The sequence below is a fragment of the Brachyhypopomus gauderio genome, chromosome 21 (genome assembly GCF_052324685.1).
Source record: "Brachyhypopomus gauderio isolate BG-103 chromosome 21, BGAUD_0.2, whole genome shotgun sequence".
Classification (NCBI taxonomy): domain Eukaryota; kingdom Metazoa; phylum Chordata; class Actinopteri; order Gymnotiformes; family Hypopomidae; genus Brachyhypopomus; species Brachyhypopomus gauderio.
The window spans coordinates 11084254-11111753 of NC_135231.1; the positions used below are offsets into that span (position 1 = coordinate 11084254).

The following is a 27500-nucleotide window of genomic DNA, read 5'->3' on the forward strand; positions in this document are numbered from 1 at the left end:
TCATAATAAACTTAAACTTTGAAAGCACAAAAGAATTTCAGTTTTAAATTTCATATTTAAATAAGAAAAATGTCAAATATAAATGCTGTATACTTAGGGTAACAAAGATGCTGAAGTGTTTGAGACACTTAAAACTATGATGACTCATTTAATATTTATTTATTTTTGTCTTGCAATTTGCATATATTTATGTACTCTATGAGTTTCTAAACTGTACTAAACTCTAGAAGTTATGATAAATAATTATGTAGTAAATGGCCCATCAAGACCTGACCAACTAAAACTCTTCGTTAGCCAATTAGCCTTGACCAGGTCATTCTGTGTTGTCAATAGCTGGGGCAGAAAATTCACATTATTAATAGTTTTATTTCACTCTGTGTTCTCCAAGCTGGCATTAGCCCAGAGCAGAGCGGTCAACACTGCTGTGGAAACAGGAAATGCATTCACACATATCAGAGAGACTTACAGGATGTGGTGAGCGGTGCTACTTTATCAGAAGGTTTTGCAGGCTGAGGCAGTTACAGCTGGAACCCTCTCTGAAGCACAGCCCAGCGATGAAGCTCGCTGTAGGTAAGGACACCGTGCTCTTTTGTGTGTTTGGAAGTCATGCTTCTGGTTAGCTGGTGAGCTGCAGGTTAGCCTGACCACCTCCTGACCACCTCCTTGTTGTTAAACTATCCAAGAGATCTTACAATGAGTCTGAAATGTTTTTGGGGAAAGAAAAATCTTATTACTTTTTATAGTAGTTGTTTACAATAATTGATTAAAAATAAATGTTTGTTTACATTACATTATTTACATGATTGATTTTATTTTTATTCCTTAAATGTTTTTACATGCATATAAACACCTACTGTCCAGTTAAATAAGTGTTACAGACATATGTTAAAGACACTTGATTTATTGAGACTACACCCCAAATACCTAAATATGAACTATTAAAATATTTTGAGGGAGTGAATGTTTCAGTTGTACGTGCAAGTGAGATACATGGTTGACAAGTGAGAAGTTTTCATGTTTTTGTGTGTTATAGGAAATGTTTTGTAGAAAGTGTTTCTGTGGCATATATCTGTGGCATACATCCGTGGCGTCACAAGGCTCAGCATTTCAGTGCAGGGCATTAGCTCTCTAGTCATAGTTCAGAAGGATGTGGCTTCATGTTTCTGTTTTTAAAATCCTCACATACCAAAACATGGTATAACGCTGCTGCACACAGACACCAGGTCTCTGCACCAGCTCTGCCTGTAGCGTCGTTTGCAGGTTTTGTCTTGCAGGACTCATACTTTCCCTTCTCTCCCCCCCCCCCCCCCCCCCCCCCCAGTGCTTGCCTGCACGTGCCTGGTGATGTCAGCAGGTGAGTAGTTGTGCTGATTCTACCTCGTTATGCACCTGTAATTAGGCCGATCTTCTCACAGACGGTGCTGTCACACCACACCTGCATAATCTTGACACGTCAGGGTGTGGCTACTTAGCAAAGGGGAGAACTTTGACTCAAACACACTGTGCAGCATGTTCAATGCAGAAGCATTTGCAAAGCGTCTTATCATTAGAAGCATTGGTGTAAGGTCCCATATATGCAGTATTGTTACTAACAGACATAAGCCATGTGGAAAAGCTGATCCCAGGTCAGGCAGTGTGAATGCTAATCCAGAGATCGATTAGCAGGGCACTAATAGGATATGCTCTGTCTTATCTCCTAAGCCGGAGCTGCTCGGGGGGAGTTTGTGGTGGCCTGTTACGCGAACCGGGCCGACCCGCGCCTGTCCCTGCTTCCCAACCCCTCCCCGTGCACTCATGTCATCATCTCCTCGGCCACCCTCGGAAACGACTCCACCTTCAGACCGCTGGTGCAGGACAACCATGATGGTTCTACCTCACACAGGTTGTCCAAACACAGGTGAGCAGTGTGTTTTGTTATGTGGAGAAAAGGCCCAGAGGAGAATAAGACTACATGTTGCCTGATGCTCTGACCAGTGTTAAGATGCTAAAATATATCACCAGCCAACACTGTGCACTGTTTAATAAAGATAAACAGATAAACAGAATAACTGTTCTGTCCTTCTATTAGTGATTGTGCTGTTGTGTATAGGGTTGTGTAGTTGATTGTGAAGTGTTGTGTACAGTGCATTGCATGTACTGGTATTTATTGCATTTACAGTCCAGTTGCACTGTTGTTTGTATATTAGAGTATGTGCACTGTGTGTATGCACTGTTGTCTGTATATTAGAGTATGTGCACTGCTGTTTGTATATTAGAGTATGAACACTGTCTGTATATTAGAGTATGTGCACTGTTGTTTGTATATTAGTGTATGAGCACTGTTGTCTGTATGTTAGAGTATGTGCACTGTGTATATTAGAGTATGTGCACTGTTGTTTGTATATTAGAGTATGAACACTGTCTGTATATTAGAGTATGAGCACTGTTGTCTGTATATTTGAGTATGAACACTGTCTGTATATTAGAGTATGAGCACTGTTGTTTGTATATTAGAGTATGAGCACTGTTGTTTGTATATTAGAGTATGTGCACTGTGTATATTAGAGTATGTGCACTGTTGTTTGTATATTAGAGTATGAACACTGTCTGTATATTAGAGTATGTGCACTGTTGTCTGTATATTTGAGTATGAACACTGTCTGTATATTAGAGTATGTGCACTGTTGTTTGTATATTAGAGTATGTGCACTGTTGTCTCTTTGTCATCTGGGCCTCTTTCCTGTTATTCATAGCACTGTGTCTTGGTTCCTCACTTAAAATAGTCTGTGGTGACAACAGTCCTGACTTTGTCTCCGATTAAACACTAACCCTGCCTCTCTTTCCTCAGGAACCATACGGTGAAGACCCTGCTTGGCGTGGAGGTCAGGCCGTCGAGGTACTCCGAGTCAGCATGCTAGGATATTAAACTCCCCGTCACTTTCTGCACGAGACCTTATATACGTAACTACCATTTCACTGCAGGTTGCAGCTGCTCGCCCAAAATCCAGGCAGCCTGGATAACTTTACTGCCTCTGCTCTGAAGTACCTGAAGGAGAAGAATTATGACGGCCTGGAGCTCACGTGGGTGGAGAACACCATCTCTGATAAACATCCCAGGACCACAGAGGCTCTTTCAGGCCTACTCAAGGCAAGACGAGACACCCTCCAGTGCTGTTATGACAGCTGAGCTTCAAAGGCAACCTGAAACAGGCCCGAGCTTCTCTCTGTTAGCTCACGCGCTGGCTCACGTTGTGCAGCTATTAGCATCGTAGACTTTGATAAACACGTTCCTTTTTTATACAAGACAACAAAATTCATCTGAATCTAACCATTAAAACAAAGTTCAGTTCAATTTGGTGACTGCAGACAAGTCACCGGTGTTTCCAGATTAATGAACGTGGGCCGTTATGTCCCGACGTTTCAGTCACAGCATGAAGAACTATAGAATATTTTCACCTGCCCTGATGTCCTTATTGACTCAGAATACATCATGTGACATAAGAAAAACGTTTTTCACTCTGAGGTAAAACACTGTCATTTCACAACAATCAGTTCTTTTCTGAAATGCTTTCTGCAGGAACTGCGGGAGAAGATTAAAGCAGACGCTGACCTGACCGATAATACATCTTTGCTTGTAATTGTGTCTCTTATGGATCACCGCGGTAACACCACCACCTACAGTGACACCGGAGCGTGGGCACAGTGAGTGGAGTTCAAAACCCAAGGCTTTTTTTCCCCATTATAATATTGGCAGGAAGTTGCTTTTTTACATATTTGTTTGTTTTTTTTTTTTTTAGGTATGTAGATTTTATTTCCCTGCTACCATCTAGCCTTGAATATCAAGAGTCACAGATTGTAAGTGTTCTGTGTTGTTTATTTCCATTTTTTTCTATAGATTGAAATGTATTAGCCATTAGAAAGCGTCCTAAACAATGGGTCTGGTTGTGTTTACTATGATCAGGACAACATGGTGAAGAACTTGCAAAATCAAGGTCTCCAAAAGATCCTCCTAGTTCTGCCTGCATTTGGACGGAGGTCTGGACTCAGAGCAGGAAGGAAGCGTGCAGGGGCTGGGGACGTCGAGGGGACAGCAGAGCAGACCCATGCGCCTGGGTTGCTGGTGGCCAAACAGGTAATCTGAGTGGAGGTAATCTGAGTGGAGGTAATCCGAGTGGACGTAATCCGAGTGGACGTAATCCGAGTGGACGTAATCTGAGTGGACGTAATCCGAGTGGACGTAATCTGAGCGGACGTAATCTGAGCGGACGTAATCTGAGCGGGCGTATTCTGAGTGGACGTAATCTGAACAGGTGTAATCTGAACGGGCGTAATCTGAGCAGAAGTTATTTGAGTGAACGTAATCTGAGTGGACGTAAGCTAAGTGGAGGTCATCTGAACGGACTTAATCTGAGTGGATGTAATCTGAACGGACGTAATCTGAGTGGACGTAATCTGAGCAGACGTGATCTGAGCGGACTTAATCTGAGCGGACTTAATCTGAGTGGACATAATCTGAGCGGGCGTAATCTGAGTGGACGTAATCTGAACAGGTGTAATCTGAACGGGCGTAATCTGAGCAGAAGTTATTTGAGTGAACGTAATCTGAGTGGACGTAAGCTAAGTGGAGGTCATCTGAACGGACTTAATCTGAGTGGATGTAATCTGAACGGACGTAATCTGAGTGGGCGTAATCTGAGCAGTAGTTATCTGAGTGGATGTAATCTGAGTGGATGTAATCTGAGTTGATTTTAAATTGCTGGTTTAGTTAGGGTTTAGGCAAGACTATCACAGTGGTCTATTTGGTGTTCCTCATGACAGAGAAGTTGTGCTGTTTCGTCATCAGGTCTGTCAGGACATTAAGAGCAGAGACACAGAGGTCAAGACCTTAACAAAAACCGAGAGTGGCCAAAGCTTCACAGAAGAGGTGAGTTTAGGACACCGTGAGCGTGGAACATGAATGACACTTCTTTCATTCATTCATTCATTCATTCATTCATTCATTCACTAGCTTTATTCTCACAGACAGTGGCTGTAGAGATCTTTTGAAGGTCATTTGTTAATGGACTCAGCCATGCAGAATGATGCAGTTGTGTAGCAGAGCGCGTGAGTCCATGGTGCAGGGAGTGACATGATGTGTAATGGCACGTGTGCAGGTGTCTAGGATACAGCTCAAAGGTCTCCGAGGCGTTGGGGTTGTCACCTTAGACGTCGACAACTTCGCTGACTCCCTGTGTCCCAACTTGACCGAAAGTGACAAGGCGGTTCTCGAATCAAAACTGATTACCGTGTCTCATAATCATCCCCACTCATGGCATGGCCATCATCATCATCATCATCATCATCACCATCACCATCATCATGAACTTCAGCAGCCCAGCTACGATGACTTATTGGTTAATAGTAACAGCTCCAATCATCATTATCATAGACACCACCGCCCACATGGTCACCGTCACCATGGTCGCTCTCACCATAGTCATGGTCACCGCCATCATGGTCATCGTAACCATGGTCACCGTGGTCACTATGGTCACCGTGGCCACCGTGGTCACCATGGACATAGTCACCATGGTCATGGTCTTGGTTACCAGGGCTACAAAGGCCATTCTCATCATGGTCTTTCATGATTTTTGTCCTCTGGAATTAATAAAATTATATTTTTATGAATTCGTATGATTATCACCCATCATCTTAGAACTGAAGAGAAGGAGGTTCATGCAAACTGAAGTCATCAGCTGGTCATGTAGCCACGCTGTGTCCAGTATCATAGTATCACTTTAGTTACGCTAATCCAAAGCGTAGGCGTACTGCAGGGTCCTATCATACATACTAGATCTAATTTCTTTTGAGTACAGAACAGTTTGTGTTTTTTGATTGCTTAATGATAAATCAGTACTGCGCTATAAAATAAACAAATTCTGCTTGAAGGATCTGAAATACATACATTTTGTTGAATTTTAATTTTTGTGTGTGTATGTGCGTGCACGTGTGTGTGTCTATGTGTGTGAATGTCCATTCATATGCTTTAATCACCTCATGTTCACCTCGTGAACATCTTGTGTGCTTATGAACTAGAGTATAAGAGATGAGAGTTCGGAGTGGGGAATTAGCTCTCTTTTGCAGGCGTTCTTGAGTGTATGTACGTGAGAACTCTTGAATGATTCATACTTGTTTAATAAATTTATTTTACTTTATTATCTTACCCAACTGCTTCTGACTTTTTTTGTGCTTACCATTTAAGGGTTACAGAATTTCAACCACAGTGCAAATGTGTGTGTGTCTAGGTGTGTGTGTGTGAGTGTGTGTGTTTGTGTGTCTGTGTGTGTGTGTGTGTATGTGTCTATGTGTGTGTGTGTGTGTGTGTGTGTGTGTGTGTGTATGTGTGTGTGTGTGTGTGTCTGTGTGGCCATGGGTGTGTGTGTGTTTGTCTGTGTGTGTGTGTGTGTGTCTGTGTGTGTGTCTATGTGTGTCTATGCGTGTGTGCGTGTGTGCGTGTGTGTGTGTGTGTGTGTGTGTGTGTGTGTGTGTGTGTGTGTGTGTGTGTCTATGTGTGTGTGTGTGTGTGTGTGTGTCCATCCCCGTGGGCATCAACAGTGTTTGGACTTATCCAGCATCTGAGTCCATTTCCCTCCATCTAATCCCTGTGTAATCAAAATAAAACTAATTCAGGCCACCAATTATGACACCAGTTCCTCAGAAATGCTATGAAACAACAGTGGACAGACCCTCAGCACAATATCCTCTTAGGCGGGCGCGTGATCCCAACAGCAGGCGCACGCGGCCTGGCAGCCCCATGCTTAATTCATGAGAAGTTTTATGAGCCTATTACTTAGTCTCTCTGAGACATTTCACACGTGCACACGTGTGTGTGGAAGCACACACCTGGTCCTCTGGCTGCCTGTGGCCCAGCAGCGCGGTGGGCGATTACAGGGACCCCGCTGCCACTGGCTCTAATTGGGAGCACTGGGAGAGGCTGTGAGATGGTGGTGTGAGATGGTGGTGTGTTTCCCTCCTGTGTGCTCACGTCTCACGTGCTGCGTCAGCAGCAGAGACAGCTGCTCGCCGTTAAACGTGTTCGGAGCATGAAGCTTGTGGACTTTTTGGTATTTCTATTTGTCTGTTTACTTTTCACTGTGATCACGGGTTGTGTGTGTGTGTGTGTGTGTGTGTGTGTGTGTGTGTGTGTGTGTTAGGGAAACACTGTGAGGCTGACTGGTCTATTTAGATATTTTTTCCTTTAGACGGATGTGAAAGGCAGGATGTGTCTTGATCACATGATCGATCGTGTGTGAGGACTTCAGCGAGTGCTCACGGATATGAGTGGATGTGTTTTGATGGATGTATACTGACTACCACACTGTAGAAAGGCCCAGTCACAATTCCCAGCACGCCCCCTTCGGCACAGTCCATCTCCGGGTTTGAGTATTAGTTGAACTCAAGACGTGTTTTGTGTGCAGTGAAGCAATCACAGGACAAGGGTGAACTCAGGCCTGGCAGACATGAGAGCGGAGACATTGTTGAACGCTACAAAGTAGCCTCGAGGATTTTTTTTTTGCATTAACTCATTGTATTTAAATTCGAGGCCTGCCTTACCCCCTGAGATTAAAGTCCAGAATAATGCTTAGTTGTTCAAACTCAAGCCATTGTTCTGTTCTGTCTGACTAAGGAGTGCCTTTGTGCAAAACCAATTTCCGCCGCTTCCGATGTTCGCGCAAAACGTTTTGTTGATAAAGTTCTTTGGCACGATCTCTCATTAAAATGGAAATTCCAGTTTGTGGCTCTTACCCAGACAGCCATGAGCAAGGCCGCACGGCAACCATCGCCGGGGGCGTGGCCTTCAGGAGGATGACTCATCCCCGTGGATGACCAACTGTCCCACTTCCATAAACACACAACACGGCTGTCTGACAGTGATCAACCGGCACAATTAATCCTGCACAATCTATTGTGTTTCACTTAATGAACAAGTTTACGTGGAGGATTGGTCATAAATCTCAGGCCGGCTGCCTCGGCATTGTGGGACGGCACGCGGTTGGTACACAGACTGGGGCCACTTCTGGCCACAGATGACTAATATTAATTAATGTCGTCCATTGTCTCAGTCTGCTGGTCCAGTGGCAATTAACTGTTCCCACAACTGGCCCGGTGATTAGTTTAAGCGTAAAATCACGGAGGATGCTTCTAGTGGGGACAGTTAATTATTTAATGTCCAATTAAGTCAGTGGGCCATGGTTTATGCAACGTATGATTCAATTTGTTCTCTGTTTTGTGCCAAGGAGAGAAATCAGAGATGCACTCAGCTAAATGTGGTGCTTTTCATTATTGGGTCGTGCTGTTTAGGCCCTGCAACAAACCAGTGCTGATCACTGAGGAGAACTACATTACACATCACATCACATCACATGAAGTGACCTGCACATAGTTGTTCAATGACAACAAATCATTTCATGTTCAAGCAAACAGGGGTAAAGGCCCAGATCGCAGGGACATTTGCCCCAGTACCAAATCACCCTCTTTTGGCATTTTGAACTCCTGCTTAGCTTTTATCCAATTAAAATGATTGGCAGAGTGAGTTCCAGTAGGGCAGATCTAATAGAGAGCTTCTTCTAATTGTTACAGATGACTCCTCCAGCATTGCTAAGTAATCAGGCAGAAATTGGAGTGCATGATGCCAAAACTGCACAGTGGTCACCCTGAGATCTCATTACAAACTGAACGAAGAGGTCAGTGCACACTGTGCAGAATTATAACACGCATGCATGTGTACTAAGAGCCTGATTATATAGCTGGATGAGTTTCATAATTGCATTGATCTGAAACGATTTTTAGCAGTTTGGTGTGTGTGTGTGTGTGTGTGTGTGTGTGTGTTTGTGTGCATGTGTGTTTGTTGTGTGTGTATCTTTGTGTGTGTATATGGGTGTGTGTGTGTGTGTGGTGCGTGTATGTGTGTGTGTGTATGATGCGTGCATGTGTATGTGTGTGTGTGTGTGTAAATATGTGTGTGTACGTGTGTATCTGTGTGTTTGCGTGCATGTGTGTATGTATATTTGTGTGTGTGTGTGTATGCATGTTTGTGTGCATGCATGATTGACTTTGACACCACTGCAGAAACCCCCCCCCCCCCCCCCCCCCACTTGCCTCTTATGTAAAATGGCTGGACTGGTTGGTGCTGTGGTGAAACGCCAGTGGGTTTAGGGCAGTTTGGTTCTTGGCTGACAGGAACCTCCGTGTCTCTCTTGCTCTAATCTGTCTCATACAGACACATGGCCACCACCTGGACCCACCAGGACCCACCCGGACCTTGCTGGCAGCTTCAGAAAGCCGCCCAGACGCTCAGCCACCCTGCAGGGCCCCTTGTGCATTCAGCAGTAGAAATGAAACCTGCCACCTGCCTGTAATCAAAGTGCAGGTGAGGGCCGAGAAGACGAAGGACAAAGAGACAGTGATGAAGTTTGGCCGGGTTATTTGTTTAACACGTTGGGGGGCAGCGGGGTATTTAATAGGAAGAGACTGTAAACAGAGAGGTGAGAGGTTGTTTTAACAGCCCTGTCTAATGTGATTGATATACTAAAGGTATAAGACCTGATAATCCAAGGGTTCATCCTGCTGTAAAGGATGATGGGTAATTACGTGATGTCAGATTGCTTCACTTCTCTGTCAGATTAACTCTTGTTGTCTCCCTGTACTTTCCTGGTGCTGTTACTAGTCTTCAAATCCCAATTTAATCAAGCGCTGATGTACTTTATGTTCCAAGACATTTAAATGAGACCATGATGGCTGATTACCCATTCTAATAGGATCTGAGATTTTCTCATTTGCAAGTCTACAATGAGTTGTTTTGTTTTTGAGGTGTTGAGGATGAGATTGTTATCTTCGCACATCACACCACAAACCACATCCCGCTGGAAACACTATTGTCCAGAATATACCCCATGACGGAGCCATCACTGACATGGATGAAAATACTACCTTAGCCGTTTAGACTTGGTGAATCCATTTGTAAACAGAAGGAAAACGAGGCGTTGGATGAGATCTCCCTGAAGCCTTGAGAGCTTGTGTTATTCACCCAGATGTTTGTGTTCAATGACCCAATAATCTGTTGTGTATTTTATCTGTAGTTACCTACGGACATATGTTAGATGAACTGTAGTGGACCCTCTGGGGTAATGTCCACAGTTCCAGGCAGCCAGGTACCTACATGCCTTCATGGCCGTGGACATGAAAGTGACCGTCCTGCAGCTGAAGCTATGGTCAGTACTCAACTGCCGCCACTGGATGGCACTGTGGTTTCGCCACTGACTCTTGATTCTTCTCCATCGAACACAGAAAACTTTGATGAAGTGTCTCATTTCCCGCAAAAAGAATCCACCAGAGAGGAAGAGAAAGAGAGTGAGAGAGAGAGAGAGAGGGAGGGAAGGTGTAAGTGTGAGATAGAGAGTTCAGCGTGACCCTAGATCTAAGCGATTAAAGAGATGGTGGCCTTAAATGAGGCCCAGATGTGATCTTTGCAGCTGTGATCCACGCACATTAAGTGATTTGGCACCAGAGAGAGGCGTGATGTGCTGAATCCCCACTGGTCTCAGACAGAAGGGAGAGATGCGTTGAAGTGGCCCCTGGAGGCCCCTGCAGGCCCCGTACTGATCTAGCACAGCAAGGCCCCCCTACATAAAGTCTAAACTGGTATTGGGGGGGGGGGGGGGGGGGGGGGGGGGGGGGGTTGGGGGAGGTCATGTCTTTGACCTCTGACCTTTTAAACAACCATGAGGCCTCAGTGGCATGAGGTCACAAGGATGTACAAGTACGAGTGTGCGTGTCCACCTCTCAGATGACAGGGTGCCCATTGGTCATCTACTGTATGCTGAATGTAATGACTACATTTCCCACAGTGCCATGCAGCCTGGGGCACGGTCCCTCTGGAGAAGGAAGAACTGACACGGACAGGTGTGTGCGACACCTTGCTTGGTTTGGCTCTAACCTGCTTGGACATGGCTTTGCCAAACAGTGCAAACAGTGGAAACACAGTGTGACAGGCAAAGTAGAAGCTAAAACATCTTTATGTCTAAAAAAAAACCCCTTCGAAACGCCGTTTCCCTGCACATGCATGTACGGGCTCCTGTTAGGATGTAGTCATGGTGGTGTCTGCTAAGCAGACCTCCACCTGCTCCTGTTGTGTGTATGACAGAAGCGATCTGTGTCAGGACGCCTCGTGAAGTGCCGGACTGCTCTCTCCCGAACCTCAGAGGCAGAGATCTGGCACGTCCACGGTCCAGTTTGGCAAAGCCCGCAGGCTTGGACGAGGTGCTTCAAATGTTCCAGAATCTGGCCAATGTGCCGGTGAATCCGCTTCAGAGCAAAGATGAGGGTGGAGGTGAAGAAATGCCCAGCGATGCCAAGCACAGTCTCCCTGTTCCTTCTGTCTAACGTCGCTTATTTAGCCAACGGAGGACGGGGCCACTCGGCACGGAGAAGAACACAGCGGTGAGAGAAACCAGCCAGAGCTGCTGCATGTGGGGTTTTTAACATGACTGGAACTTCCTGACGATCTGACGTTAAGACGTTCCAGTTACGATTCTCCATCTTGCCGTGACAGGCACTGTCATTAAGTCTGGAATGAAATGAGATTGTTACATTAAAGATGAATGGTCATTTCACTCAGTAGTAATGGTAATTCAAGGTCTCCATAACTACACATTTTCTTCTATTATTGGAAAATCATGAAAAGTACTGGATGATTTTTGGGACTGCAGAATAACCTGACAAGAGGGATTCTTGTTTGATTTTTAAGACCATGTAGACTGTAGTCAGAGTATCACACCGTGGTTTAATTCATTACTTTAAATCAGCTGAAAACATGTTGCCTGGAGCTTTGCTTTTCATCATTACTGTGCGATTCCCTTGCAGGGTGAATGGCCTCAATCAGGTCCAGATCATCGCATAACTACTCGAGCAATTCCTCGTCTCACAAAGGAGACGCTTTTACGCGAGCGGGTCTGCGTGAGGAGTAGCCCAGATCGAGACGTGCACCTGACAACACAGGAGGGCGTGATGTGCGAAGGCGAAGACCTTTCTCCGTGAGCTACAGCTAGGCAGAGGCCTCGGAGCAGGCCGGGCCGCAAGACCCGCGGCGTCCGGCGGGGCGAACCTGCTCCAGACCGTGCCCTCTCGGCCCGCCCGTGTTCCGAATGCCCCGTTCCACCCCGTGCCACACTGTAATTTGTTTAGATGTTGATTTATGAACTAATTGCCTCTAATTGCTGCTTAGCACCACTATTAATCCGTTCTGTCTGGTTCCTGGAGCACATTAGGCAAGATTTGTATAATGAAGTAATTAGTTCAATTACTGGAGAAATAGAAAGTACAGAGTGGGAGAGAGAGAGAGAGAGAGAGAGAGCGAGAGAGAGAGAGAGAGAGAGAGAGAGAGAGAGAGAGAGAGAGAGAGAGAGAGAGAGAGAGAGAAGGAATACAAACCACCCACAGAAATGTTCGCCTATAAAGGTATATCATGACTCAGTCCGCCCACCTGCAAGGCCACATTAAACACCTGTGTATTCATGTGATCTGACACAGAGGTTTAAAATGTCTTCAGCGAGACGGCCTCTTCCTCGTCGTCTTCCTCACTCCCTCCTGGTGCTGGCGGACTCGAGCCGGAGTGCAGGTGACATTGTCTGCTGCTGTTGTCGTAGTTATTAGCCTGGTGGATTGCTTCAGGGGGTACCGGCGTGCTCAGGGGACATGGAGCCTGGCTGGATAATTAGTTTTTTTTTTTTTTCTCTCCACGCAAGGACGTCACCGTAAATGGGACGCTCCGTGACCCGCGTGAGCTGCAGCAGGCCGGCTCGGTCCAGAGCTGCGCGTGCCTCCGTGGAGCGCGGCCCAAATGCTGGCACAACACTGAGGAACGGCCCGGTCACGGCCCGATCACGGCCCGATCACGGCCCGGTCACACTCGGCTTCAGAAGATGTGCAATGCTGATATATCGTTAGGAAAAAGAAATATTGGCTAATAGTGTCAACATAGGACGCTATGACAAGCTGCGCTGTGATCACACCTGTAGTTGCGTTACGTTACACTGCAGTACACACACTTCTCCAACAGGATACCGATACACCTGTATCAACTCGGCCAAACGCCTTCAGATTTGGGAAAACACGAGCGGAGTGTTGAACATTTTGAGACTCTAAATGAGATTTACACATTGATTCCATATCAGCACTGAATCGATATTCACACCCAGGATCCGGATTCAGGTATTGGTTCAAGCATTCACACCTTACACTACATGAAGGAGAACTGGAGGAACAGAACTGTCTGATTTATCTGATACAAAATACCTTCTCATGCAACACCAGACATTCAGTTTAATTTGTGAGGAAATGTGAATATTGATAATGCCCAACAGAGAGTACTTCCATTTTCATCTTTTTATACAGATATTGAGAACACATACTGTTTTGCTTGATTTTGCATGGTCAAAATCTGTCACCCCTGAATGTGACTGGAGTCACCTTGGCCTGGGCGTGTTCACACCTGGCTTTTTACGCAGCTAAGTGAAATCTGAAAAACGTATGTTAATGCGAAGAGTAAACAGGTGTAAACGGGCTGCATGAAACAAAATGGCAGCGGAGGTTTGCAATCAAAGCAGAATATATTTACCATTAAAGTCTGTGGATGTACCATTAAAGTCAATGGCGCAGGCTTAATATAACTGACTAAGGGCTGCAGCGTCTGACGGGGAGGTTGTCTGTTGCACTGGACTCTCCTCTGCTGACACCCCGAGCGTGGAGGAGTCACGTGGGCCACGTCGGCCGTGGTGACGCCGCGTCTGGGCCTTGTGTTTGGGCCGAGCGGAGAGGCGGGGCACCTCGTGCTGGTCATGCAGTGAAATGCGTATGGTAACGAGCAGGATGACCACACCCACAAAGAAAGCCCCGCCGAATCCGAGGAGGAGCCCAGAGAGCAGAGGCCACGCCCCGTCCAGCAGGCGGCGCTTATAGGGGGGCACTGGGTACCTCTCCACCACCAGGTCCAAGTCCTTCCAGGTCAAAGCTCTCACTGTCAGATCAAACAAGAACAACAAAACTATTTTTTTTGATGAAAACATTCACAAGAAGTGCAGTTTTATCCAGTTTGGGATAATAATCCAGTTTGGGATAATAATCCAGTTTGGGATATAACAATGTAATTTGGTATATTACCAGGGGAAACTCTACTTTCATCTCCTCCGTCTGATGCTGTACAGATTGTATAATTTAAGGCCTCCATGACCTCTTATTAATCTGTGCTATTCTGAGCTCCCCATTACACAATGTTTGCAGGTGGTTGTTTCATTTCAGAGGCTTTGAACCCGACTGTGCAGTATTATAACCAAACCTTTGGTAAGCTCCGCAAAACTTTTTAGAATGAAAGTGTTTTAATACTTCCTGAAGGATTCAAGTGTCTCAGACACCACAGTTTGAACAAATTGCTTTCCCACGAGCGAGACGCCAAAATAATCTGTAGCGTGGTTAATTTCATTCTTTGATTCACGTTTATACAGTGAAGACACAATTTCCGTGACAGTTATTACAGATCAGCGGGAAACGTTTTTCTTCGGCTGTCCTTTCTCCACAGTCGTGAGGGATGGGTACTCCCCCCTCGGTGTGTGTTTTTGGGAAGTTGATGAACTAATTAAGTAGCAAGCTGGTGCAGAACACCTCACTGGCAGTAGGTACGCTGTGTCTAGGTGCTAACACACAGGATGTGCAGCCACAAATGGGTTCACCACACCAAAGTCAGTCTCAGTTTCTGGTTATAATGAATTTACAGTTTATTACGGGTATGAATGACACATTTTTAACAGAAAAAAATTCACAAAGCTTTATTGTGCTATCTGCTTTTTGTTGTTTGCTTTTGCCACTTTCTTATCAAACGGGGCTTTAATTACTTGAACAAATCACTCTGACGGTGTGTGTGTGTGTGTGTGTGTGTGTGTGTGTGTGTGTGTGTGTGTGTGTGTGTGTGTGAATCATGGAGGCACACATCAGACAGGCCAGTTCTCACAGCCTCCTACAAAGATAAGCTCTGGCGTCTCCGTGAGGGTCTGAGGAGCCGCGTCGGTGTGTGTGTGTGTGTGTGTGTGTGTGTGTGTGTGTGTGTGTGTGTGTATGTGTGTGTGTATGTGTGTGTGTGTGTGTGTGTGTGTGTGTGTGTGTGTGTGTGTGTGTGTGTGTGTGTGTGTGTGTGTGTGGAGGTGCTCGTACGCTTGCCAGTACATCTCCATGAATTGTTCTCTTAGCTACAGCCGCACTAGAGGAAGCTGGTCTAAACCTTCCTGGTAAGAGGAGGCATTTAAGGCACCGCAAAAGCGTCGTGCAGCCAATGCGCTTCTTTCCGTCACCTTTTCTCGCCGAGCGCTGCGGTGTCTCCGCGGGCCGGTCCTCCTCCGGTCGCGAGCGGCGGAGGTGAGAAGCGTCCTCGTGTCTGCGTCTGTCGTACGCGTCGACATAGCGCTGCAAGCCCAACATCTTGTCCTGGTTGATGTTCTTATCCACCTCTGCGAGGTCAACAACACAGACGAACAGGCTTAGCGCCCCACACTCTCCCACACTGCCGCATCTGCTATGAAAAAAGACGAGTTTGTGTTTTCTCTCCTTGACATAATTAACGATGTTGCGATGCCCGTGCTCAGGGCTGTCTCCGGCGTTTGCCAGCTGTTTGCCCCCCTCATCTATTACATATTCATACATGCAACCATGCAATTCCTGGAGTACGTTAAGAAATCAAACACATAATGACGCTCTCCACAAACGGCTCGAGATGGGCGCCCGCGTGTGCCAGGGCCCGGTAAACATGGCACGTGCGATGAAACGGACACGGGGAGCGTGCAGACGGAAGGGAGGAGCACGCGGCTGGGGTTTATCCTCCACCTGCTCCTCTCTGCTCCACCCGACAGTCTCTCCTCGCCCACAGTCTGGCGATTAAAGCTGGGGGAACCGCTGCACTGTGCCCCTCACACCAACACTTCTGTTTGCAGAGGAAGCGCTTTCATTCTCTGCCACGCATGGCTTTGACAGAAGGATATTCTTGGACTTGTCTTTCTTGTCACCCCCCCCCTACATCCATCTTATACTCTCTCCGTCTCTATCTCTTTCTTCCTTAAACAGGGGATGATGAAAGGAACAGATGGAGGATAGTGAATATGGTGTCAGCTCCAGCAAGCCTGTCTGATCATTTACACCTTCTCATATCCGACGCCACTCGGCTGTGGAGATGCCCGCGTACCGGACTGCGTCAGCTGCCAGAAAGTGACATAGTGTAAAATATGCTGCTTCAGAACCGTACCGAAATAACACGACGCTCGGGTGGATCTCGTAATTCACAGCCCGCCGGGTGGATTAGTGTGATGTTCATTAATCATTGCAGATAACAAAAGAAAACTTTGGATTCTGAAAAAAAGGACCAGGGACTGCTTTGTTTATTTGTTTCTGAAGTCGTGTCAACATGGCCCGTGAGACATCACGGTTTGGAGCCGTTTGGAACTCGTTGGTTTACGTCAACTTTACAGTGTATCATTGAATGTGGTCATCACAAGACTTCACACAGGCACAACTGCATGACTTGGACAGCTGGAGTAATATGAGCATAAATATTCAAATTTTGAGGTTATGCAACTAACCAAAACCAGAAATGTTTATACCTTCTTGTTAGCTGGAAAATGGCCCCAAAAGATACAACAGATGTAATACCAGACTTTTTATCTGAGGCTGGATTTTTCATTTGCATAACTGCAACTTTGCATAAATGCTAAAGGATTTAAATAATAGATTATTATCACTGAACAGTTGTCAAGATTCTTGGATTCTGTCCAATATTTTACCATCTCCAGAAATTTTTTATTATCATTAACACTGACTCCATGTTTGTGAGGCTATTTGCTATGTGGTTGTAAAACTAGTGATGAGATGACTATATGCGTACATTCACAGTACTCTGTTGATATGAGACTGTATCTAAAACCTATATGGTTATGAAATAGTTCAGTACTTTACACAGTACAACAATCATCTACATGATGATAAATTAAAGCTATTAATTAAAAAAACTGCAACATCTTCAATGTTTTAAAATTAAACTGCACATAGAATATCTGAGCCTAACTAAATGTATATTGTATGTGTGTATTGAATTTACAATAAGTAACTCATATGTTTTGGTGTGTGTGTGTGTGTGTGTGTGTGTGTGTGTGTGTGTGTGTGTGTGTGTGTGTCTGACCTATAGCGATGTCAGTCCTTCCGATCTGTTGCAGAGCACGAGACAGCCTGTCGTAGTACGTCTCCATGCCATGAGTTTGAAGCCAGACTGTCAGAGCTGGGTGACAGTGGGTCTCCTTATCTGACCCCACCCCCAACACACACACACACACACACACACACACACACACACACACACACACACACACACACACACACACACACACACTGTAAGGTTTTCAAGCTAATCCAGAACCAGCCAGGCACATTAAGAGCTGGCAGTAAGGAGAACCAATCTTCATATGTCTATTGCTCACAAATATCTTCTTGCCTGTTGCCTTAATGTGGTTCACTGACAAAACTACAGTGCTAGATGCTCTTGATTAAGGAACCATGATGCTTCAGAGGTCGTGACCTGCATCAGAGCACTCTAATGTCGTTCCAGAAATACGCACATGGCCCTGAGTGTCAGTATAATGCAGCTCCTCACTGAGCTATAGGGGCTATAGGCCTTATCTTTGCACCACAGACTGAACCACCTGTGTGTAGTTTTGGTCCGTTCAAGGAGCCCGGCGTGAAAACGTTGAGACAGAAAGGCCTTACCGACACTGCGGCGTGTGCGAGGTGGTAGTCCCAGACGGTTGTGCTCCGCAGACAAGCGCTCCAGCTGCTTGAAGATGTTCTCCTCTGGACGGGAGAGAGCCAGGAGGAGCTCTTCACACTCGTGCACCGTCAGCAGGTCCACCAGCCGCTGTAGCTGGTGCCTCCCCACGTCCTCCGCCACTGAAAGTGGAGCAGAGATGTAGCAGGTGGAGTCAGTGAGACAGCTTCAGGGCTTTGTGAAACACCAGTCAAAGTTCGCGATAATCATATGAATGGATCGTATGAATCATATGAATGGTAATCCTTGAAAATGTAATGATGGAATCACATAAACAGGACATTACCTGACAGGACATTACATAATAGGAAATTACCTAACAGGACATTACATAACAGGACATTACCTGACAAGATCTAACACCTGTATGACTAACGGTTGATACTAACTCAGTCACCATGATCCACCATGTGCAATTATTGCTACTGCTTCAACACGGACTTCGGTTGAAAAACATTTTCCATTTTTTTAATAAACTTGTACAAAGACCTCAACATGTTGTTTTCCTGAGAGCTTAAAATTATCCAGTGACAAACTACAAATGTATGTAGAAAATCATATAAAAAATAATTTTGCGTTACTGTTTCTTTCTTGTATGAACTACTCTGACTAAGGAGAAGCTAATGATGGTTAATGAAACATTTCCTCCGTACTTTTCTGAAGACCTTCAACACATTTTACCACCAACTTCATTCAGACTGTCAAGAGATTTGTTTCAGGGTGTGTAATAGCTCACTGTACCATGGGATGAATATTCTAATAGTCTATTCGTTACCAGATCGCATATGAAAGAGCTTATATTTAGAAATACTAGATTATTAAGTTAAAAAATTTGAAGATTTTGACACAGGTCCTTCAGGGAAATTCGTTACAATTACACCACCAATGTGAGCAGTCAAACGAGTAGAGGAAGCACCTCTGTTTGTTAGTCTAACACAAACAGGAGACTCTTCCTGTGAAGGGACGTGTGCGCGGGAAAACCCCCACAAACACGGTGCGAGGTCCCTGTCGCCGTCCTAGGGTTCACGCGCCCGAGCGGCAGCAGACACTCGAATGCGGCTAGCGCGGCTTTCAGTAGGAAGCGTGTGAGTTTGTACGGCTGGCAGCTATCAGACAGTACTGCTATTCAACAGTATTGCTATCAGACTGTACTGCTATCAGACAGTACTGCTATCGGACAGCACAGCTATCAGACAGCACAGCTATCAGACAGTACTGCCATTCAACAGTACTGCTATCAGACAGTACTGCTATCAGACAGTACTGCTATCGGACAGCACAGCTATCAGACAGCACATCTATCAGACAGTACTGCTATCAGACCGTACTGCTCTCAGACAGCACAGCTATCAGACAGTACTGCTATCAGACAGTACTACTATTCAACTGCTATCAGACAGTACTGCTATCGGACAGCACAGCTATCAGACAGCACAGCTATCAGACAGTACTGCCATTCAACAGTACTGCTATCAGACAGTACTGCTATTCAACAGTACTGCTATCGGACAGCACAGCTATCAGACAGTACTGCTATTCAACAGTACTACTATCAGACAGCACTGCCACCCTCTAAAATTCAGATTTACCCAGTGTCTCGTATAAAACGCTCGCCCTTGCCAAAACATATCAAAGCTGCCTAGAAAACCAGTTGTACTGGAGAAGCAAAAGATTTAGTATTCAGGGAGAAGAGACTGAACACGTCACGTATTACAAGATGAGACAAGATGAGACATGTCCTCAGACGCGAGGCAGTAGGTCAGGGAGGGAACGTGTCCGGTTTTAGGACGCACAGTGCAGAGTTTCACATTTTGAATAGTATTATTGTAGCGTGCCTTTTGGGGGACGTAGACGCCAAAGCGAACACCTTGTATTTCACCCTTTAACCACCAGCCTCTCACCTGCAGGCTACCCGCATCTAAATACTCGTCAGTCTGCAACGGGGAGAAAATACCAAAAAGAAAAACGACTGCAATTCTCAGTGGTCTGAAAATACTCAACTTTTGAATTGAAGAGTTGGAAAGAGTTCTGTACACTAGCTGTGGATATATATATATATATATATATATATATATATATATATATATATATATATATATATATATATATATATATATATATGTGTGTGTGTGTGTGTGTGTGTGTGTGTGTGTGTGTGTGTGTGTGTGTGTGTGTGTGTGTGTTCAAGTGGTTATATTGAGCAGGCAGAATGAATAAAACCGTCTTTTTTTGGTTCGCCTTAAAGCCTCAGAGATGTTAAGGTCAATGAGTAGTGTAGACTGAACCAGTACATTACGCACTCTCAGCCATCAGCACCGTATGTGAACAGACCTGACCTCTTCCGACATTTTACATTTTACTCATAACCACCACTCCAGCAAACTGCGGCATCGGAAAACAGGCGTCGATTAAATGTTTGGTTCATTCCGTCACCTGCGCCTTTACGTTAGACATCCACAGTAAACAAAATAAATAAACATGAGGAGTGTACATTTAGTCAGGGGGGTGTAAGTGCGGTGAATTAACACTACACGACCATTTTAACGGACAACTGTTGCCATTACGACTAAAACCGACGGCACCCTTTGGAAATGTCAACCCAGCTGTGAGGACAGTGGTACAGACAGACGGGGACGCGCTGCTCGCTCCCGTCGCCGTCACGCACTAAATCATTCTCCGGTGTCACTACTTCACAGTTTAATTCTCACTCCTCCTCCTCCTCCTGATACACCTGCCCGCCTCCCGACGCTCCTCTCGCCGTTTACAGCGGTGCCAAGCTGCCGTTTCTCACCTGTGTCGTCGCCAAGGCTGGGAGTGGCGAGCAGCGGAAGGTAAATGCTGAAGAAAAGGCCTAACACTTCGCTGCAGGACGCCATGTTCCGAACCGGTCCGGCGCGAGAAGCACGAGCCCCAGTGTTCCGGAACCGTGAGTCACAATGGCTTAGAACTCCGCGCGAGGCGTTCTAAGCCCGAAATAATCGCGTTCTCCCGGAAGGACGTCCATTAATTCGGTTCACTAGATGAGAATTTGCTGTAGAGAATTATTAGTGTTTAAGTCCCCAAGGGATGGGAGCGTGGTGAAGACCCCATCGATGTCATTACAGTCACGCTTCCACCACGAGTTCAAAATGTGATTTTTCTCAGGGAAAGCCACGAACTGATAGAGAAGTCACACGAGCACCATCGGTGTGATATATTGAAAAACAGAAAATCCATTTCAGAGTGGAATACGTCTCACTGGCAACCCGGTCCACACGTGGCAGATTGTTGTGGGCACATTTTCAGCGCTCACATGATCGTTGTGTTTCTGCGGAGCTCCTGGAGCTACACGCTTTAATGATGACCCAGCCACGAGGGCTCCACGTCCCTCCCAGAACCACCAGCACAACTCTGGGGAAGGAACCTGCCACTCTGTGTTTGTGTGTCATTCTGTTTCCCACTTTTGGAGAACAACTGACCACGCTTGTCTATACGGGGATATCAACCGAGCGGAGCTATAAGAACCTCCCGCCGTTGGAGGCGAGTTGCCCCCGCCCTCTCCTCGTACTAATGTGAGCGTTACTGAACTCTAAAGCTCTCTGGAGGACTAGGGGGGCGTTTGCTGAAAAATCCACTGCCTTTGACTTTGAATGTTTCTGTTACGTTAGGATGTGTGATTGAATGCTCTTCTGACTTGTGGCAGACCCAACACCAGCATGGGTGTGTGTGTGCAGGCCAAGATCAATGTGGGGTGACCACACAAAGTGTGAAATTAGTTTTAACAGATGCAATGAAAGTGAAAGCATCGCATGCAATGAAGACACACACACACACACAGACACACATACACAAAAGGCATGTACACACACATACACAGATTCACACTCTGTGTAGGGAGTTTATTAGCGTGGGTTGGTGAGCGAAAGCAGAGACAGTATGCATAAATATGTCTGGAAGGCAGTCCAAGACCTAACACTTTTAGTTCAGGGGAAGAACTTCATTTTGAAGTGAGTGAGTGAGTGAGTGAGTGAGTGAGTGAGTGAGTGAGTGAGTGAGTGAGTGAGTGAGTGAGTGAGTGAGTGAGTGAGTGAGTGAGTGAGTGAGTGAGTGAGTGAGTGAGTGAGTGAGTGAGTGAGTGAGTGAGTGAGTGAGTGAGTGAGTGAGTGAGTGAGTGAGTGAGTGAGTGAGTGAGTGAGTGAGTGAGTGAGTGAGTGAGTGAGTGAGTGAGTGAGTGAGTGAGTGAGTGAGTGAGTGAGTGAGTGAGTGAGTGAGTGAGTGAGTGAGTGAGTGAGTGAGTGAGTGAGTGAGTGAGTGAGTGAGTGAGTGAGTGAGTGAGTGAGTGAGTGAGTGAGTGAGTGAGTGAGTGAGTGAGTGAGTGAGTGAGTGAGTGAGTGAGTGAGTGAGTGAGTGAGTGAGTGAGTGAGTGAGTGAGTGAGTGAGTGAGTGAGTGAGTGAGTGAGTGAGTGAGTGAGTGAGTGAGTGAGTGAGTGAGTGAGTGAGTGAGTGAGTGAGTGAGTGAGTGAGTGAGTGAGTGAGTGAGTGAGTGAGTGAGTGAGTGAGTGAGTGAGTGAGTGAGTGAGTGAGTGAGTGAGTGAGTGAGTGAGTGAGTGAGTGAGTGAGTGAGTGAGTGAGTGAGTGAGTGAGTGAGTGAGTGAGTGAGTGAGTGAGTGAGTGAGTGAGTGAGTGAGTGAGTGAGTGTGTGTGTGTGTGTGTGTGTGTGTGTGTGTGTGTGTGTGTGTGTGTGTGTGTGTGTGTGTGTGTGTGTGTGTGTGTGTGTGTGTGAGAGAGAGAGAGAGAGTGTTTGTGTTTGTCTGTTGCCGGTCTGTGCTTTCTCCATAACGGCAAATGGGGAAAAAAAAAAGAGAGACCAGTCTGGCATTTGGGACTGGGGTCAGGGGTTAAAGGGCACAAGCAAAGCAAATTGCTTTACATGGATGTGTGGATGTGAAGGCCTCCCTGCACAGTGATGGAGGCCGTGGGGTTCAGGGGAAGCCCGCGTTCTCTCTGTTTAACATACACCAGCACGCACACCCCGACTGGCTCACCTAGGGGCCACGAGAACAGACGTGCGTGCACACACACTCTGCTGAAGGCAGTGCTACGAGCTTTAATGGGGGAGAGGAGCTGAGATGAATATGAGATTGTGGGAATCAACTTCTACCACAGATATACCAGTTATTTCTACTATAGGTTTTGCATCATTGATAATGAAGGCGGTTGGCCTAGGCATGTGTAGCATTGATGTTCAACGGTCTTGTTCTTCTCTGCCGGCCTGTCCTGCATGTGATGGATGTCTCCGTCGACGCTGGCGAAGACGTCATTGTTCTGTGTGTCCTACACTTCACACCACTGAAATCTGATTGGTTAGAGACACAGACTCCGGTGGAATGAAGGATAGAATCCACAGACTCGTGTTGTCATGGCACCGCTTGCTCTCTGCGGGATCCTGAGGAGACAAAGTTCACGTTACGACAGAAATAAGCGGGGAGCGTAATCGAGCGAGTCTTCAGCGCGCACGGGCCAGGACACGGCGCACTCCTCTGCTCGGTGAAACGTCACGTCCGAGCTAGCGCTTTCGAAAAGTCCAAAATGGCGCTGATGGCTAGCTGGTGCGGTGAGACGCCTGGCCGTGCAGGCAGCTGTGGTGTGTGAGGGGGAGAGGCAGGGTGAGAATGTGCCATGTAACCTGGCCGCTCCCCAGTGCAAGTCCAGGCCTGTCACCCTCTCTGCGCCTCTGGGCCATAGAGGCGTCAGTGCCTGAACGCCACAGACAGTACAAAGGTTTGCCGCCCTACTAAAGTGAAACTCAACACCTCCGCCTCAGTACTACTACTACTACTACTACTACACACACACACACACACACACACACACACACACACACACACACAAACACCTGCATGTGCTCTAAAAGGCGCCTTTTGCTGTGCTTTTGATGGTGTTAATCTGACCCCTTCCTCCCACACCAACATACCTACATACGTACCGTGATCATTTTGTCAAAGTAATTTCAAATAAATCTGCCCGATATTTCACATTAATTGATTGTTCACACAGTAATTGATCTTAAATAACCTAGATAGGGGTCCTGAGAAAAGAATCTTATCACCTGACCTTTGAACTGTGCTTAAATGAACAATAATCACTAACTGTGTCACTCTGACATGGTTCCAAAACCCCTCTTGGACAAACACACGTTCACATGCCCAACACACTCTAAAAATGTTTGCACCCTGGTAAAGATTTGATACTCACCTCTTTTCCTGCGTTAGATCCACGATTATGACAGAGAAAAGTCGACTATCAGACATGTGGTCAAACACATTTAGTCCAAAAACAAAATACAAACAGAAAAAGAGACAGACCTTTATGAAAAGTAAGACAGCGTTTGGTACAGCGTGCCGTCTGTCCCTCTGTGAGACAGGAGCAGGGAGCTGCGATACCGTCCCCTGCCTGCCGTCTGCCTTTATCTGCCCACCTGCCTCAGGTATTGCTGCTTTACTTCTAAGCCCAGACCAATAGGAAGCAGCGATATGAAGTAAACCGCTCCCCTCACCACCATAAAGGGCGACCACACCCAGCTCTCTACTGCTGTATCCAGGGAAACGCAGGGCACAGCACTTTTATTGTATATTAAAATGCAAAACTGAACAGGTTCACGCAAACAGGGTTTGGAGGTCGGTACAGAGTGTTCATTGATCCACCCACTGCCTCACGAATGTTTCAAATTCGAATGCAATCGTCTATGTTTCCTGTTGCTATGCGTTTGGCTGGTCCGTGATACAGAGTGATCTGACGGTGAATAAAGAATACAGGATCCGTGCAGAATGCATTTGAGAGACATTCAGATGACGAACTCGGAGGGTTTGCCAAGACCAAACACCTTCACATCTTCTTTGCTTCAATGCTCATCAGCGTTTTAGTGCTTCATCCAACAACATCAGTCGCATTTATTGCTTTGTCAGGTTCTGAATCTGCCGTCCCTTATATTCTCTCATTTGGGGCTTTTTGGCTGCGTAACCCCCTCCACTGTAACATTAAAGTCTGCCATGCTGCTGATTAAACAGCCACTCAGGGATCAAGTCTGAACAGGCAGGGTAACCCAACCCTGCTGTGGATTTCAGCAGAGCTGAATCGCAGGGAAGACAATGGAGTGTGGGGAAAACAGGAGTGTGTGTGTGTGTGTGTGTGGGGGGGGGGTGAGTGAGGGTGGGTGGGTGCTGGGCGAGGTGGGGGTGGTTTGTGGGGGAGGTGAGTCAGTTTGGAGATTCTTTGGAGTTGGTGAGATCTATAGCTCTGCTTGCAGCTGGCTGGCTTCAGAGCGAGTGTGCTTATTTCAAAGCTATCTTTGCCTCATACGATTTTATTGAAGGGGAGTCAATAACTCAGAGTTATGTGTGCTTATTTACTGGCCAAGGTCTCCCTGACTGCACGGGAACTGAAGGCCCTGCTCTGCTGGACGGCCAGGACTCTATTATCTCCTTTGCACGAGGTTTGGGCAGTTACTGATGACACTCGGGTCCTAAGGCCATCCAGTGTGGGGATTGCTGGCTTCACGCATACACAGTTATATGCAGTTATACGCAGTTATAAGCAGTTATAAGCAGTCATACGGTCACACACTGTCATATGTCATACAGACACCAAATCTGTTGATGATTTTGGGCTGTCCACCTTTGCCCTTTAAGCTGTGCTGGTCTGTCCACTTGGACACTAGTGAAACTCTGTTCAACAGGCGTGAGAATAACTACACCATTATGTTTCTTGAAGGGTTTATATCAGTGTTGCTTTGGTCCTCGGGGTACAAAAGCCAATTAATACATTTTTTTGGCCCATCTCACGTGATTATGGTTCCTCCATAAATAGTTTTTTTTAGGTATAGTTCAGTGGAGCAATGTCTGAGGTGCAGCACCTACTCCCTGTGTGTGTGTGTGTGTGTGTGTGTGTGTGTGTGTGTGTGTGTGTGTGTGTGTGTGTGTGTGTGTGTGTGTGTGTGTGTGTGTGTGTGTGTGTGTGTGTGTGTCAGAGGCCCCAAGATGTCTATGGTGGCTGGAAGTAGACTGAGATTAGATCAGAAACTACAGGGCTTCCACACATCACAGTGAGCAGTTGTTTGTGTGTGTGTGTGTGTGTGTGTGTGTGTGTGTGTGTGTGTATGCTCTTAAGGACACTTCCACCAACACATGTACACCACCTCTACCTTTTCAGTACTGCAAGCAAAGCAATTTTTAGTTCCTTGGAGGTTCTAAGCAGGGACACTATGAAATGACTGCTGTGCCTTTTAGAGCTCTGCCCAAATAAACCGTCCAGACGTACGTCCTGCACGTCCCGCATGTCAAAGCTGTTATTACATTTACAGCCATGGTAACTCACAGCAACCTGGCAGCCCTGCACATCACGTCCATGAGAAGTGAGGGTCTACCTTCATCAAATACCGCCTCACCTGTCCAAACAGTTACGGCCATCTATACCTGCACCTCCACGCTCAGCAAACACACAGTCGCGGGGATGGCTGGAGGTACACATCCTGTTGGAGATGTGAGGGTCAGGGGGTCACGGGGTCACGGGTGAAGCTCTGCATTCCCCATTGTCTCCCCGCCTGCATTGTTTGTCCAGTCTTACCTCGTAGATATCCCACCTGAACCGGACAGTCAGCCACATAAATCACGCTCTCTGTTGCCAAGCGCTAATCCACCATTTCTGAATTGCCAGCATCCATCACGGAGTCCCATCCATCAACGGTCGGGGTCTCGCTGTTTGGGGCGTGGCTCTCCATAGCACGGGGACCTGAGGCAAAGGTCAGCCGCAGACTGGAAGGTTAGTTTCGTATTGTAGAAGAATTTGAAGTGATGCAATCTAGATAACTAGCTCCACCCCAGAAAAACTGAGGGATCTTCACTACAATTATAGAATCAATGCGCGATTATTTCGGACAGACACGTAGATCAATACGCTAATCAATCCAAGGAGCCGTTGCTTGCTTGATGGAGAGACTATTCTTTCTTTACATACTATATCATGAACGAATTAGTGAAAAAAGAAAGAAATACTCTCTCCGTTCTTTCCAGAGAGGAGAGGGCAGACGGGTCTGAAGGTGGAGGACCCGATGGTGCTGGTTGGTGTTGAACCTGCAGTGCTGACCTCCATCGGGCTGCTTCGGCCCAACACATCCACCATGAGGTGTAGCGGATGACCCTTGGGCCCACCGGGCTGCCTGCTCTACCCCGTCAATAAAAGCAAGGAGACTGCCACCCAGGTGCCCGGCATATGTGACCAGGGGGTTCTTACCTGGAGGGCTCAGGACCTGCGTGTGGGGCGGGGGAGGTAATGTCAGGTGGGAGGGCAGGGCTTTAACTCTGTCTCCTTGTCCCCCAACCCCCACTCTCCCCACACACGTGGAGGTGAGGAGGTGCTGGATTACAGCCACCCGAGCCTACAGGCTGAAGATCTGCCTCGACTTGTCCAGGAATGTGTTGTTTCGTTGTGCTCCTGCCTACTGCCACGCGGAAAAGACAAGGTGCAGCGATTAAAACGCACGTCCACCTCTTATCACACGGACTCGCCCTCCCGTGTTTTCACACACAACTCCACTCTCCAAGGTGGAGATGTACCCTCGCTATTTTTCCACAAATGTGCTCTGAGCGTGCTCAGT

General features: G+C 46.6%; 3 protein-coding genes across 5 annotated transcripts in view; 2 read left to right on the top strand and 1 right to left on the bottom strand.

The window, feature by feature from the left end:
• The first annotated feature begins 463 nt into the window (after positions 1-463).
• Positions 464-6181, top strand: LOC143485057 (chitinase-3-like protein 1). Its single transcript, XM_076984230.1, has 10 exons — positions 464-570; positions 1322-1354; positions 1702-1897; positions 2828-2875; positions 2962-3127; positions 3557-3681; positions 3777-3834; positions 3941-4111; positions 4823-4903; positions 5133-6181. Exons 1-10 carry the CDS (start codon positions 555-557, stop codon positions 5604-5606), a joined length of 1368 nt encoding a protein of 455 aa, XP_076840345.1. The 5' UTR covers positions 464-554; the 3' UTR covers positions 5607-6181.
• A 7029-nt stretch (positions 6182-13210) lies between these two features.
• Positions 13211-21046, bottom strand: tmdd1 (transmembrane and death domain 1). Its single transcript, XM_076984302.1, has 5 exons — positions 20661-21046; positions 17812-17991; positions 17231-17350; positions 15357-15512; positions 13211-14032 (listed from the first exon to the last, which is right to left on the bottom strand). The coding sequence occupies exons 1-5, from the start codon at positions 20743-20745 to the stop codon at positions 13677-13679; spliced, it is 897 nt and encodes a 298-aa protein (XP_076840417.1). The 5' UTR covers positions 20746-21046; the 3' UTR covers positions 13211-13676.
• Positions 20505-27500, top strand: part of LOC143485100 (uncharacterized) — an 8884-nt gene continuing 1888 nt past the window's right edge. The window contains exons 1-3 of one of the 3 annotated variants that reach the window (XM_076984303.1): positions 20505-20795; positions 26561-26665; positions 26917-27500. The exon at positions 26917-27500 is cut by the window's right edge and continues 1888 nt beyond it. In XM_076984303.1, the coding sequence (XP_076840418.1) occupies positions 20705-20795; positions 26561-26665; positions 26917-27041 (321 nt within the window). In that variant the 5' untranslated portion in view covers positions 20505-20704 and the 3' untranslated portion in view covers positions 27042-27500. Of the gene's footprint in view, positions 20796-21343; positions 21421-26560; positions 26666-26916 lie in introns of those variants that run through there. The other 2 variants (XR_013122790.1, XR_013122791.1) reach the window with 2 other exon arrangements.

What these genes read in the sequence shown, in the direction of transcription:
- LOC143485057 (XM_076984230.1), top strand. An exon ending in GTGGAGGTCAGGCCGTCGAG is followed by an intron (nt 2,876 to 2,961) that starts GTACTCCGAGTC and finishes ATTTCACTGCAG; the next exon opens with GTTGCAGCTGCTCGCCCAAA. An exon ending in GACACCGGAGCGTGGGCACA is followed by an intron (nt 3,682 to 3,776) that starts GTGAGTGGAGTT and finishes TTTTTTTTTTAG; the next exon opens with GTATGTAGATTTTATTTCCC.
- tmdd1 (XM_076984302.1), bottom strand. Translation starts at nt 20,745, where the DNA reads ATGGCGTCCTGCAGCGAAGTGTTAGGCCTTTTCTTCAGCATTTACCTT. An exon ending in TCGCACACGCCGCAGTGTCG is followed by an intron (nt 17,351 to 17,811) that starts GTAAGGCCTTTC and finishes GGGTGGGGTCAG; the next exon opens with ATAAGGAGACCCACTGTCAC. An exon ending in GCAGCGCTCGGCGAGAAAAG is followed by an intron (nt 14,033 to 15,356) that starts GTGACGGAAAGA and finishes TTGATCTGACAG; the next exon opens with TGAGAGCTTTGACCTGGAAG.